Here is a 15,411-nt window from a genome sequence, read left to right on the forward strand (position 1 = left end):
TGGAGACAATTTATCTCAGGAAAAGAAAGTTAATGGTCTTGAGGCCTCTGCATTAACATTAACAGGGGTTAGATAAATGGCCACTTAAAAGTACATTAAGATAGATGAAAAAAATGTCAAAAAATATTGTCTAAATCTGAGTAATTATCACTGTGAGGACTATGCTTGGAGAAGAAAAAACACTGGTTAAGAGTTGCTGCTATTATTAACTTGCATGCAATTATGACTTGGTGTCATTTATAGATTTTTTTGTTGATGCATGAAACAGGATGACTGTCCATGGAGATGCACCAAGAGCAGGGGAAGTAAAGCAGGTAAACGTCCTAACCCAATAACATTTTGACTTTTTGACGACATATTAAACTATACAATTTTTTGACGTTTTGGACGACATACAAAACGACATTTTTTAAAACTTTTTGACAACATACAGGACTATGACATGTTTTTTCGTTTTTGGACGACATATTAAACTATGCCATTATTTTGCACTTTTTGGACAACATATTAAACTATGCCATTTTTTGTACTTTGTGGACGACATATTAAACTATGACATTTTCTTTTACTTTTTGGACGACATATTAAACTATGACATTTTTTTTAACTTTTTGGACGACATAATAAACTATGACATTTGCTAATGGAAATGCAACTTATCCGTGCAGAGGCAAGTAGAGCCAGTGGAAATGCGGCAATATTTTTTTTTTTTAGGAACAACACTAATGTGTTAAAGTAGCTTTGTAACTCCACATTCTTTCATCAACATGTTTATCTTCAACTCTTATTGATGTGTTCATCACATTTACCAGTAAATTTATGAACTGATAGTAACCATAAGGCAAGCAGCCTCCCCGCGAACCAGTGGTGAAGAGACCGCAGGGCTCAGTGTATCACAAGGTCACAGAGCTCCACTCCACACATTTGGCAACTCCTTGAATTAAAAATATAGAATATAAAGATCTATAAAAGCCTGTGTCCATGTCTCGAGGTGTGCTGTGGACACTTTTACAGGCGTCTCTTTTACTATTTTGGTCAATTGGAAATTGCTTTTTGGGCCGTATTGGGAGTATTTTTTTGTTGCAGTACCACGAGTGGCCACCATGACAAACTTGTCTTCAAGGGCGGTGCTCTATCCAGTTCTTACAATACATCCATGTCAGAGAGGAAGAACCGGGGAGCGAACTGCGGCTTATGTACCGGCTCACCTCAATAATGATTAGCGCCACTGGTGAAGAACGGAAACCATAGCAACCAATGTAAACAAAAAGAGTGAGGGGGAAAATAAGACAAAAATGCTTATAATGCTACAATCACATAAGGTTAGGTTAGGGCTACCTGATAACATACACAGCACAGCATTAGTAAATTATTAATTAAGACCTAAATTAATTGTTTATTAATGCTCATCCAGGTAAAATGTACATCATATAACAAAATGATTAGATGCATTAGTAAGCTGTTACTTAATGTTAATAAATGCTTATGATTACTAGAGACATTATTAATGACTGACAATATATGAACTAATGTGTTAATAAAGTGATGCATGCATAATGATAACTAATTACAATAGGTCACTTTTATTAATGCTAAATAATTTATTAACTAACTTTGAGTAGTAAACATTAACGAACTGCTTATTAATATGTTAACTAATGTTAACTAATACTTAGTTATACATAATAATGATTGTTAATATATTATTAAACAGTTAATTAATGCTAATATACTAACTAACGCTAATAAAGGGACACTTATTGTAGTGTTACCGAAAACCGGTATGAAGGCCCCTAGTTTGCTTTCTAAAGTGTCATCATTTCAAAACAGGAGATTGTGTTTTATAGTATAAATTGATTAATTAGTAATTAAAATATACTGGCAATTTAGAGTGTTCAATTAACCTCAGCATGTTTTGGACATGAGGGAGGAAACCTATGCATCGAATGCAAACACCACGTGAACCAGCCACGAGCTATGTGTGTATGTGCAGTCTGCCCTTCTGTACAACACTCACTCATCTTATACTGCTTGATCTTCCACATGAGGGTTGCGGGGGGCACTGGTGCCAATCTCAGCTGACATAGGGCGACAGGCGGGGTACACCCTGGACAGGTCACCAGTTCATCACAGGGCCACATAGAGACAAACAATCATCCAATCTCACACTCACACCTATGGTCAGTTTAGAGTGTCCAAATTACCTAATCCCCAAATCAAAAACCCACGCACACACAGCGATAAACATTCAAACTCCATGCAGAAAGGCTCTTGCTCTGACCCGGTCTCGAACCTGTGTCCTCTTGCTGCAAAGGCAAGTGTGCTTCCTGTAAAACAAGAAAGCATTATTTTTCAAGCACACAAGCGAGATGAAAGTGAACTACACGGTGCTCAGGTGAAGTAAACAATTATCTTTTATTGTTAAGGTTCTCAGAAGAGTCTCGTTTCAGTGAATGTATAAGAATCATCCTTTGATAATACTGATTTGGTACATTATGACATCCAGCACGAGTCTCTTCACAGTGAGAGGCATCCATTACTGCTACTGCTGTTGGGATCTAGGACAGAAATATCTCTGCTTTCAAAACAAAAACAAACAGCCAAAAACAACAAACTGGGCATTGATATTGTAGATATGGAATATTAGAGTGTCACAAAACTCTAGAGTAGTAAGACCAGCTAAAGATTTTGCACATTACAAGCCACTTCCTCTTAGAAATATAAAACTTGATATTCTGAACAATATTCTACTGTGCTGCATAAAGGTAGGTCTATACACTGTACATCGAAATATATTTCGAAAAAACAGATTTCACAGTTTTAAAGACTTTATTTAAAGTATAAACCGTTTTTTTTGTGTTTTTTTTGTTTTGTTTTTTTAAAACACTTTGTTACATAAATTATTCTTTTTGAGAGTGACTATTATTTGCCCTGGCAGCAAACTGAAATTAATACAAAAACAAAATCATCCATTTTTTTTTTTTTTTTTACAAAAGAAAATAAACTCGTCCATCAATGTTCATTTCAAATAGAACTGGTGACTCATTCATGATTGTCATATAGTACTAAGAATAAATAAATAAAAAAGAATAAAATAAATACTAACTTAAGTATGTTTTCCAGACTCTGTGTATGTGTGTGTGTGTGGTGTGTTCTGTACAGAAGTGCCTTGGTGACAGTCTCACAATTCTACCGCGACTGAAACGTACAAAACTACGGCATCTACAGTTTACGCAACATCCTGAAATTTAGTGTAGTCAGACACATATGTAGTAGTATGATTCTTCTCCTTGTTTCAAAATAAACAATGCTGTATGATACCACGGTCCACAAATATATCCATCACTTTTTTGACTTGGTTTTTTTCTCTTAAAAAGTTTCTTTTCTAGTCCATCAACAGCTTGGATTTGTTCAGCTATGTCATTTGTTGGTTGGATGTGCGCTGCCTCAGCAGCAGAGGACTGGACCTTGGTGGACAATGGGAGGCCTGAGACAGGGAGACGACTCAAAGTATTGGACAAACATTTAACCTTTCCTTGTCTGCCGCTGTTTTACAATGTCCTCTCATGTTGTGTAGTTGTAATGGCTGCCCTCTGGAGTGGCTTTGTCTCCACTTTGGTCCCTTTGCCTTCAGTGTCTATTAGAGACAGACAAGCCTTTACTGCAGATGCCAACACAGAACAACTCCACCGTGTGTTCAGGAGCTGTCTTTGCCGCTCTCAGTGTGACCCAAAAAATATGGGCGAAAATATCACTATCTTTTTTAAAAAGGGGAATCTTCTTATTCATTAAGCAACAGTTCTTAAAGTTCTTCAGTGCTTTTTCAGTTTAAAGTTTTCTCCAAAAACAAAACAAAACATTTGACTTAACTATAATTTTTTTTTTGCCTGTGGCAGTAAAATTAACAATAATATGTTTTCGGATAAGTCATTCTTTTCAAAAGTCCCTGCAGCGTTCCGCGAGTAACCCCATTTGTTGGTTAATTCTCGATGGGCTTTGAGAGGAGAAGGGTTGAGGAGGCTGGGTAGGAAAAAGGAGCAGGAATTTGAGAAATGAAAGTTTGTGGAGAGAGAGAGAGGGAACAGTCTTTCCTTCAAGTGAGTTCAGGTGGGCTGTTACCTCTTGCCCATCTCATTCTGTCTGAGGAACTGGATGTTGTTGCTGCTGTCAGCGAGTTCTGGATACTGCTCCACAGGCAGTACATAGTAGCCGTCGTAGCCTTGTACTCTACCTGTTGTTAAGAGCTGCTGTCGCTCCCCCTCCGTCCAGAGGCGGCTTCCTCCCTTCCCATCCCTGGCTCTCTGCTGTTCCTTAGCCCAGGCCCCGGCCAAAGCTCTTTGTCTGGCCAGCTCCAACAGTCTTACCTTCTCTTCATCCACCACGTCCACAGCCAGCCCATACCGAACACTAAGTATTAACGATGGAACTGCAAACTCTACAGTCACTCCTCTCCTTGAGCGGCCACTCACAGTAACGTTGATGCCGCTCTCCAGTGACTTGCGCCCGTTTGTTAGTCCCAGGGCCAACAGGTCACTGTCAGCAGAGCCGACTTTCACAAAGTAGTGACAGTCCTTCCTGTCCTGAGTGTAATGGGTGCCTTCGAGGTACTGAGCCCCGTTGAGCACCAGAGCCACTTTGCGGCTGTCATCGCTGGCCAAAGCTGACACACCAGCAACTACTCGGCCCTCCTTTAATGCCAGCCTTACCCCACGACCTATAATGGGTGTGCTGGTACCAAACCAGTGACCTGGCTTGTCCTTTCGTCTGCGTCGTTCCTTGTTGAGGAGACGACCCTCCAGAGCCATGAAAGCCTGGTTGTGACGCTCTGCTGCCTGTTGCACGCCAGTGATGAGCTAAATGGAAAAGTTAGATAACGTGTTACCACAAAAAAAAGAAGTTAAACACAAGCTCAATCACCTCTGTATTTGATCAAGATATTGGCCACTTGTTTTTGTACCTGTCCGTTCTCACAGTGCTGGGTGGCCTGCAGCTCATACGGTGGCTCCACAAAGTAGAGCGTGTGTCGAGGGAAACCTGGGATTATGTTACTGAGCTGGAAGCCAAACATCACGAGCCAGCTCTTCACATCTGCAGCAGGAGAAAGGAGACAATGACTTTGCTGAATCTCAAAGTTAAACATTTTTTCAACCAATAAAAAAAAAGTAAATGTGTGTTGGCTCCTGTGACTCAGGTGGTGTTAACGTAAAGCCTCCAGCCTATATAAACCAGTATCAGGACAGGTTTTTGTGTATATTTACAGTTTGTGATTTTATGCTGTACTTCTAGGAAATGTGAGACATTAAGCAATTGATAAAAATAAAATAAAAAATATTAAATATACATTTAAATATTTGTATTCATATAAATGCAATAAAAATAAAGGCACTAAAATCCAAGCAAGCTTTGTGACATTCATTGGATGTGCATGACATGGCTATTGAAAAAGAATACAGATTTGTGTAAATATATAATATATATTTACAAAAATCTGTATTTTTTTTCCAATATATATATATATATATATTATATATATATTGGAATATATAATATATATATATATATATATTTATATATTGTATAAAACATAAGAAGTACTCAAATCCAATACAAATTTTATTATTATTATAAATGTAAAAGATATACGTGGATATATGAATGAAAATATGAATTCAACCTGAAACATTTTCAATAAATTGTTTCATATTTGGCTTTTACCTGTGACGTAGTTCTTGACATCCAGCATGTCACTGAGCGGGTTGTTGTTCTTGAACATGTACAGATTAAATGGTGAGGGATCCTTCCCTATCTTGGGCCAGATGCTATAGTCAGGTGAAGTCCAGCGTCCAGCCAAGACATCGTAGTCACGCTGGGTAAAATGGACCAGCTTGGTCAATGGGTCATAGAGACCACCGTGGAAACCCACTACCAGCTGGAACTCTGGGTTAGAGTCCAGGTACACTTCTCCGTAGGCTGTATATTGCAACTGGGTGACAGAAGTGGAAAAAGAATACATAAAAAATGGAAATGGACATCTCTAAACATGGAGTGAGTTATTCTGCTGCTGAAGCTGTTCACTTATTTTTCAAAACGAAATTTTTGCAAAACTATCAAATAAACCGATTCAAGGCCATTTTGTGTTGTACCTGTTTGATCATCTGTCCATTGCTGCTGAAGACTGCCAGTGGCGTTCCAGTGTTGTCAGATGCTATGTAGTATTCCTCCCCACTGCTCACCTCCATGGCAAACAAATGTCCCTGATGGTGACACAGTCAGAAATTCAATACATATCATGTTTCAGGACAGAGTTTTTGCTGAGTTGTTGAAATATAAGGACGGGAAATTGGGCAAGGCAGATGTCAGACTTTGTGCGCTTACCTGCAGGTCATAGTAGAGGGATGATATATCTGAGCTGGAGTGATTGAAGATGTGCGTGACCCTGGTCGGGTGGTTAAGATCAGCGTAGAAGAACTGAAGGTGCTGTCCCAAGCTGTTCCTTGTGGACACCCTGCGACCCAGGCCATCATAGTGATACACAACACTCCAACCACCGGGACCTCGATTGTAGGCCCGCAGCAGCTGACCTTTGGAATTATAGTCGAACACGTCTGAACCACGTTGGCTGAGGAACCCGTCTTCATCCAGGCGATACTGGACATCGCCCATGCGCGTGATGCGGTCTCTCAGATCGTAGCGGAGTGGCAAGATTCGCGCACTGTTCCCAGGATTCAGCAGATGGAGGTTACCGTTCAGGTCATAACTGTAGCGCCAGGTGGACCAGTCATTCACCTGGAAGAAATGATGGGATGCCACTATTTTTTTTGTATTTTAAAACCATAAATATGACCTAACAACAGCAAGGCCAGCGTTATGACAGATTGTGTGAATGAAGTGGAATTGACAGGTTCTACACTTGAGACAGCTGCTTTTCACTCCACTCAGAATATTCACCTTGACGCCACTGAGCTGTCCGTCTCCATCATAATCATAGCGGTACTGAGTGGTGTTGGCGTAGGGTCCAATTTTGAGCTCTCTCTTCACCACACGTCCCATGCTGTCATACTGCACTGTCATCCAGTACATGAGTGACCGGAAGATTTCATACTGGACCTCCTTGATGCGACCGTGGGTGTCAAAATGCTTACTCAGTGTCATAACAGCTGTGGTGATGATCTGATTGATGTCGTAGTAAATGACCCCGAACTTTCCAAAGTGCTCCACCTGTGGGAGTGAATAAAAGGTTATAGGAAGGAAAAAAGTTATAGGACTGCACAAAAAATTTGATGAAAGCCAAATTTCTACCCTTTACCTTTCCAGAAATCTCGTCATATCTGTAGAGGTCAACAGGCAGTGGCGTCTCACTGATGACTGGCTTCATGCTGGCGATACGAAAGCTGTTGTCGTGGTAGGTGTAGTCAAACCTTGCATTCACCATCCCCTCCTCACTGAAGCGGTAGATCTGCTTGTCAATAAGCGGGCCCATTTTGCGGTAGCGAATGGTGCACGAGAAGCCCCCACTTTGCAGATTGACCATCTTCAGCACACCAGCTGTCTCATCGTACCCGAAAGTGACGGCAGTGCTGTCATACACGATCTCTGACAGCTTTGCCAGCTTTCCGTACTTGTAGAGAACACGGCGGCCGGTGCCTAGATAATGTATGGCCTGGGGTCTGCCATCCTCACAGAAGTCATGGATTATGGAGGCGTTGCTTTCTGGGGGGTTGTAGGTGTTGCGGATATAGCCCACCGACACATGTGTGAACATGGTGTGGCGGGCCACACTGGGCATGGTGACAGCGGACACTTGACCTGAGGCATCAAACTCAAATACGTACTGTCTTTGGCTCTGCAAGAGCAGCACCATGGACTGGGAAAGACAGGGAGGCAGAATACAGATTAGTAAAATAGCATTATCAATGGGTGACTTGCCTTGTGTGAAATAGCACCAGGCATAATTTTCTTTGAGCTGACAAATTTTAATCTTAATAACTGTGAAAATTAAGTATTAGGATGATTCCACTTACTGTTGCAAACAAAATGACTATGCTCTATTGCTACTGCTTCTTAGAGGACAATTTTAAAGATAAAAAATACTCACTTTGTCAAGGTAGCTGTAGCTCCACACCTTCCCGTCCACAAAAGAACGAGAAAGGATGCGTCCCTGAGGGTCAAATTCAGTCCTCTCGCTCATGCTGCCTCTCTGCAGCCCAACAAGCTGGCCAGTGGTGGAGTAAGACACATTGACCACAGCCAGACTGCTGCTGGGCAGCCACATAGCCGGACGGCCCTGAGCATCGTACATGATGCGCAGCGTGAACTTGCGGTGATCATCGTAAATCTTCTCTGTGCGAGTGTTGCGGTCAAAGTCAATGGAGAGGAGGTTGCGCCCATGAGCCTAAAGGAAAAAAGAAAATATTTAGTAGTAGCATTTTATGCCAACATTAAAGATGATATATCTAAAACATCGAGATCATAGTTAAAATAACTCACCCTAAGCTTTCTGCCAAAAACAGTGACCTTGCCCTTAGTCTGCTCCTTGCGCAGACGCCACTCAATGGAGTTGAGGCCATTGTCTGTGGGCAGGGTGATGTTCCTCCGACCAATCGTGGGGCTAACAGAACCTGCCAGGATGTGGGGCTCTGTGTGAAAACTGATGCCCATTCCATTGGCGTACATCACTCTCAGGGTTCCATTGTTGCACAACTGATAGCTGTTCCTCACCTGATCTGTAGATGGAGACAAAGAGTGTCAGAGAGACAAAAGCCGAAGATGCACAAGGAGCCAGAGTTTGACCACATAGATGTGACAGAAATGATAAGGTTTTCTAAGATGAGAGGGATCTATTGTGTAGCTACATGGCAGCTTTTCAATTATCTGCTGAAAAGTCTGAGTGGTGTCCATTTCTGTGTCTTTTTAGCCAAGGGAACACAGGAACCTATGCTCCTCTGCTCCACCTCTTTGAGAGAATTAAAAGATAATTCCTTGGCTGAATCTCTAATCTGTGTTCACAAATTGTGCATGCTCAGTTCTCCGGCAATAAATCAAATTCTTACATTTTGTTTTCATTAACTTTGATCCCTAAAGTCCCAGTGAAACTGAAACCATCTTTGGCTTCTGCACCGTGTATTCCCTTGAGAGGGTGAATGTTTGGGAGTCGAGAATTACACAAGAGGGCTTTAAATCAAGCCCTTCCCATTTGACTCGATTGCAATAAACTAATTTCAGTGTCTTGACTTTAAAACAAGAAGAAATTGTCCTACACAGTGATGCAATTTACAAAAAAGCATAGTGTTTAAAATCTGTGGAACAATATGCAGAGGTGTTGTTATATTTCTGGATATGGAGATTATGTGTGGATCTGCTGGCACCGTGTTTGATAGCCTGGAAAAAAACCCCAAAGCAAGTGCAGCTAATGTTAGCATGCCCACGGCCAGCTCCAAAGAACCTAAAATACCCCATGGACAATTAAACATTAATAATAATAATAATAATCATCATCAACTTCATCATCACTTTCAGATGAGCTGGTTGGAGTAAAAAGAAATAGTTGGAGAGAGTTTTTTCACAGTGTTTTTTCCCCTTAAATAGTATGAAAGAGACTTATTATTAACCTTCAAACAATACTTCAGTATATGAATTACATAATGTTTAAGGGAGATAGGAGATATTTTCGAGTACCAGAACTGAATGCCAGTTTCAGAACATTAGATGAGATACCGTATCAGTTGAAATGCTGTTCCAAACCCTTCAGGAGAGCAGTTAATGATACAAGGAAATTAAATTGAATGTGCAGATTTGTGAAAGTGCGGTGCACCCTCTTTTAAGTTTACTACAGAAAGTAAAATTCAAGTCAAGCTTGGAGGCTCATGACAGTAAGAACCAGCTCATGTCCATTAAATATTTATGAACCCGATTCAAATTCCTACAAACTCCAAAATCTTCTGAATAAAAGTAGTCTAAAAAAAGGGTAAACTGACATCTCTCTACAATCTCTGCATCTCTACAAGTTGATGATTCAGTCTGAAACACAAGAATGGAAACAGATAAGCTGAGACGACATTTTCCCTCTGATGTCTGAAAACAGGCATCTTGATCGCACTCAAGTGATTGAAAGTGAGATAAAGTTGTTTTCAGCTCGAAATATCTGGCAGATTCAGAGGGGAGAGCATCTTTTTTATTTCATTTACAAAAGGTGAGAGGATCAGTGGGTGTCTCCCTCTGAAGCCCCACCATAAATGACAGTAATCCATAAGGCCAATTTGTACTAAAGCTCCAGGCACATTTTAACAATGCCTCAAACAGACAAGTGAAGCTTTTTCCATTGACTTGGCAGCAACAGCCTTTAGATAAATCTTCTTTGCTCTCTCTGTCTGAACAACCTTGTAATAAAACAGGAGCGAGGGAGAGGGAAAGAGAGAAATGAGAGCTTGAGGGCCAAGGAGAATTCACTGTGCAGAAGTTAATGAAGAGAGCAAGAGAGAGAGCGGAAAGAGAGGGAGATGGTTAAGTGAGTATGTCAGCAGAGAGCTGTGCTGAAACCCACATAGTGCAGTGGAAACCTTAAATGACTTAGATTTCTGTGAACAACTCTTCCTCCTCTTCCTGGAACCTATATACGACATATTCTCTCTGAGGTATATAGCCCACAGCCTCCATTCATACCTTTGTCACACCACTTGCTCTGGTCAAGAGAAATAAGACAATTACCCCCCCCCCCCCCTTCTTCTCCTTCTATAAACAGGCCAAATAGGCTGAGGGATTATGGGAACAGGTTGAGAGCTGTATTTGTATGTTGGTGCACGTGTGTGCGAAGAGAAAGCTTCAGGGAAGAGGAGGACTCGAGTCTACCAAAGTTAATGAATTGTGTTCTGGTGATATTCAAAAGCAGGATGAACCCAGCTGGGATTAATGACTATATATTGGTAATTTTACTCCATGAGAGGAAGCGAGAGAGCTGTTTGTGAAAATAATCTCCTGGAGCATGCACATAACTGAGTGAAAATAACAAGACTTTCAATTAGAGTCGGCAGACCACTGCATATTCGCCGTCACAGAGGGCGCCTGTGCTTTTGAATACTAAGATAACTTTATGTATCTCATCAGGCTTATCATGTAACAAAAAAAAGCCTTTTGATTTTAGCTTTCAGAACTACATGAACCCATATCTGCCTGAAATATAATTAATCAGAGATATGCATATTTAATTTTAATTTCAATTTAATTACGCAAGCTCAGTATTTGTGCCGTGACCTGTATGAGGCTCTACCTTGCACGACGGTGTAAGAGGCTTCCACGGAGGACAGGTTGGTGATGACAGTGACATCATCATCCCTGCTTGAGCTCTCAATGTCAATGTTGATGGAGCGCTCAATCTCGCGGTGCAGACTCGTCACCATACCCGTGGGGTATGTGACATTGGTCAGGCGGCCCTCGCTGTCGTACCTAGGAAGTGGGAGATTGCAGTGAGGACGACTGGCAAGAGAACACATGTTGAAATATGCACACAATCAGATCCATTAAACCCCCCCCCCCCCAAAAGAAAACTAAAGGCTGAGACAAAAATAACAAGTCATCTCATGAGAATTGGCTGCAGTTATTACAGCAAACACCAGGGGGCAGGAGAACACTGTGGAGAGCCCGTGTAATAGGGGATCCAGTAGGATGCAAAATCTCATTTTCTATTTGACATAAACAAGGAAAAAAATTATACAAATACACATTCAGACACCATGCCCTCTATTACATACTTACTGGTAAAACGTGGTCCATCCAGTCTCATCAGCTTTAGTGGCCAGGAGACCCGTGTTACCACTGTAGCCCATCAGAGCCACCTCCTGGCCAATGGCAGACACACTACGCAGCCCTCCTGTGGGGTCCAGACCCAGAGTCACTACTTGATTCTCAGGCAGCAGCACCAGTCTGAGCAGGCCGGCTCCTCCTCCCTGGCCCAAACCATCCCTCCGTACTTTGACTGTATTGTTGCAGTTGTCCACCAGCATTGACAGCTCTCCATCAGGGCCGTAGGTAAAATTATAAAGTGGCTCCCCAGTTACCAGGCTAATTGTCTGGATATGAAGCCCGTCTCCATTGAAGACATATAGCTCCTGTTCCCTTGGTGATGCAACCTCATACTGTGCAGATCCTCCATAGCCAATGCTTGACACAGCAGGCCCAGGTCGATTGGCTCTCACAGCTCTGATACGTATATTGTTGAGGTCTGCAATGAAGAGCGATCCATCAGGGGACACGGCTAAGGAAGTGGGTGAGTTCAAGCCAGCATCGGGGGCATAGCCATCATCGCCGTAGAAGCAGTTGCAGTTTACGTCATTTTTGCAGTCACAGTCAGAGGCAGCGCCAGCAAGGAGGGAGATTTCTCCATTTGTGTTTACCTGAAACAGAGACATCGACAGAAAAGGAACGAGGGGACACAGTTATTGATCAAAATCAAAATAACAGACAAAGCACAAAGTGTCTGAACTACATGGAGAGTCTAGCAATCTGAGACCATAGCACACTGTGCACTACACTTCCCCATCTTTTACCTGTCTGACACGGTTGATCTTTTTCTCGTCTGTCTCAGCGATGAAGAGGATGCCAGTGTGGGACAGGGCAATGGCGGTGGCGCTCTCCAGGGCAGCATGGATAGCTAGTTTGCTCAGGCTGTAGTCAATACCTGGCACCTGACAATGCATGGGCCGACCTGCAATGATGCTCACCTGACGGCAGGAAAGATAATACAAAAATCTATAATTAGCCCACAAAAAAGGCAGGGATTTTAATGAATCAAGATTTCAGAGTAGCTTGCCCAAAGTTGAGTCAATAGTAATGTTTCCACCACTGCAAAACTTGGGAAACTTTCCAACAAAGTGATGCTCTACTTCTAAATGAGCTGCCTTAGGAAGCTTAATTGGGACTAAATCCTGTCAAAGACCAATAGTGAGTGTCCACCCTATGGGGTTTGCAGAGGTGATCCAGCCTTATGGTACAGACCTGGTGGTTTTCAGTGATGCGTAGGATGACATTGTTTTCCAAGACATAGAGAGAGTTGTCCATGGGGTTCACAGCTAAGTCTGTGGGCCACTCGAGACGCACCTGGTAGGCAAAAGCAGAAGTTAGACATGAGAGAAGATAATATGCTGAGGGGAGTGTTTTGAAAGGATGCCATTATTCTAAGTGACTACAGTCTTCATTTTCTTTTGATTCATTCATTTATCAATGGACTCTCACCTCCTAAATCAGTTTCTCCCTAACCTTCTTGGCTGGCTTCTTTCTGGACAATCATTATAGCTCAGCACTTACAGCATTATTAGCTCATCATCTATTGTGCTATCACCCCTTGTCTCTTATGCGTTTCCCCCCAAACCATCGTACCTGGCTGACATCCATGCTTGTGTCACAGCTCAGTGGCCGTATGGCGGTCAGATCATTGGCCCCGAGCAGAGTGGAGATGATGCCGTTCTGATCCACCTTACGGATCATGGTGGCGTCCACAAAGTACATCAGGCCATTTTTATCCACAGCGATACCTGTCAGAGGGAAGATGAAACCCATGAGTGACGCCTCATAATTCAAACACTGCAGGCGTCCCACAGACATTTTAAGTCAATTAAATGTCAGTCCTGCCACTGACTGGAAACAGATAGCAGCCCTGACAGCTAAACTGCTCGATGCTTCATTGAATGAGAGGGAAGAAAGTGAGGGTGTGAACAGTGACGTTCTGAGAACGTCTTTGTTTCGGGATGAGTCATCTTAAATCTGGATGAGTAGACGCGCTCATACTCCTCCCAGAGGGCAATCACAAATTGCAGACAGATTCTTTAGAGGTAAGTGATGAGTTACACTTTACTTCCTTTTATTATTTCCTCTCGCTCCTCTTTTTACTTTTTGTCACCCCCTCACGCTTTGTTTTCACTAGTTTTATATTTTACCAGGGGCGCAGTATAAGCCTCGCTGGTGTAACAGGCAGCAGACATTCAGACAGGTGTGTTTGTTCGAGGCAAATGTGCCCCAAAATAACTTCTCCACAAACTGAGATACACAACAACAGATGGGGGAGGGATACAGCATCGCACAGCGCACAGAGCAAATCAGAGAAAGACAGGGAAAAAGAATGCTGGGGGTGAGGCATGAGGGGGAATCATAAGCTGATGTGCAACAGCTGACTGTGTCGGTGACAGGTAATACGGAATCAGTAGCTCACTGTCGTCACCGATCTCTCCGATCTCCTCTCACAACAACCACACAGCACACTCACACATACTGTACTCATACTAAGATCTGCACGTGTGTACCGTGTGTGTGTGTGTGCGCACAGATATGAAATGTGACAATGTGACATGCTTGACAGTTTGGTGTCACAATGTTCTAAGATCCAATGATCCACAAAAATAAATTAATTAATAAGTTCAACATTAACCTGGTTTATAACCTCCTTCTGTCTCCACCCTGCTTTAGTTGAGTCATAAATCTGGTTGCGGTTCAGGAAAAAAAAAAAATCTAAGTCTCTGCCTGAGAAAAAAAAAATCAAAGCGAGGAAATCAAAAAGGATCATTTGAACTTAAAAATCCCAAATATGATGAAGCTGAATACTACAGAGATTATTGGCTTTACTGATCATGTCTTACAATTCAATATTACATGTTTAAATCTTTGTCCAAAACAACAGTGTGAAATCAAACAGCATTTACCTCATGATAATAAAAAACAGAACTCTTTTAGAGACAGGAATCAGATGATATACAAATTGTGTCTGAGGTTCGTTTTCTTTTCTTGGCCATGACTCACCTTTAGGGCTCATAAGTGTAGCTTCAGTGGCTTTGCCGCCATCGCCGCAGCGTTCATCAAAGGGCAGACACTGCTCCCCTGTCCCAGCAACCACCTCCGCATTGTCTGACAGTGGCCGACCTCCTGTTACTGAACGAACACGATAAATTCTTCTGGAGTTGGTGTCTGAGATAAACACTGCCCCAGACACAGGATCCACAGCCAGGAAGTACTTATGGGTTGGATTATTACTATGACAACAGAAAATGGTAATTAATATAATGCCGGTTGCCAGCTGGTTTGATTTCATATTTTTCAGAGAACAGGGTTTCAACTTCTTATGTGTTTTAGGTGCAGGAATACAATTTATGATTATAAGGATCTTACCTGTGTCGGAAATCTTTGTTCCTACAGAGGAGAGAGTGAGATAAAAGAACAAAACAAATGTTATTTCACAGAGTCTGCAGAGAACAACACATATCTGGGTTCGGTGTGAACAGCAGAATTTTAACATGGGTAAAAACACCCTGGAGAAATGATATCTGTGTAAGTCTGTCTCCCCATCCCCTGTGTTTCACCTTATTCTCTCTGTTTACAATTCTGCATGCCCTGAAAACATTCCATCTTTTCCCCTCTGCTTCTCCCACCATG

The 15,411-nt window shown here is 42.0% G+C and overlaps 1 protein-coding gene across 1 annotated transcript in view; it reads right to left on the reverse strand.

The window, feature by feature from the left end:
* Positions 1-4,115: 4,115 nt before the first annotated feature.
* The window catches only part of tenm2a (teneurin transmembrane protein 2a), a gene marked incomplete at both ends in the record, with an annotated part of 170,095 nt that continues 158,799 nt past the window's right edge, over positions 4,116-15,411 (reverse strand). The window contains 16 exons of the mRNA XM_083891509.1: positions 4,116-4,853; positions 4,958-5,088; positions 5,716-5,983; positions 6,144-6,254; positions 6,376-6,786; positions 6,949-7,218; positions 7,307-7,864; positions 8,096-8,392; positions 8,488-8,723; positions 11,264-11,439; positions 11,749-12,386; positions 12,540-12,713; positions 12,988-13,089; positions 13,369-13,523; positions 14,782-15,011; positions 15,148-15,168. Coding sequence (XP_083747635.1) covers positions 4,116-4,853; positions 4,958-5,088; positions 5,716-5,983; positions 6,144-6,254; positions 6,376-6,786; positions 6,949-7,218; positions 7,307-7,864; positions 8,096-8,392; positions 8,488-8,723; positions 11,264-11,439; positions 11,749-12,386; positions 12,540-12,713; positions 12,988-13,089; positions 13,369-13,523; positions 14,782-15,011; positions 15,148-15,168 — 4,516 coding nt within the window. The remainder of the gene's footprint in view (positions 4,854-4,957; positions 5,089-5,715; positions 5,984-6,143; positions 6,255-6,375; positions 6,787-6,948; positions 7,219-7,306; positions 7,865-8,095; positions 8,393-8,487; positions 8,724-11,263; positions 11,440-11,748; positions 12,387-12,539; positions 12,714-12,987; positions 13,090-13,368; positions 13,524-14,781; positions 15,012-15,147; positions 15,169-15,411) is intronic.

This window comes from Microchirus variegatus (assembly GCF_963457635.1).
Source record: "Microchirus variegatus genome assembly, chromosome: 6".
Classification (NCBI taxonomy): Eukaryota; Metazoa; Chordata; class Actinopteri; order Pleuronectiformes; family Soleidae; genus Microchirus; species Microchirus variegatus.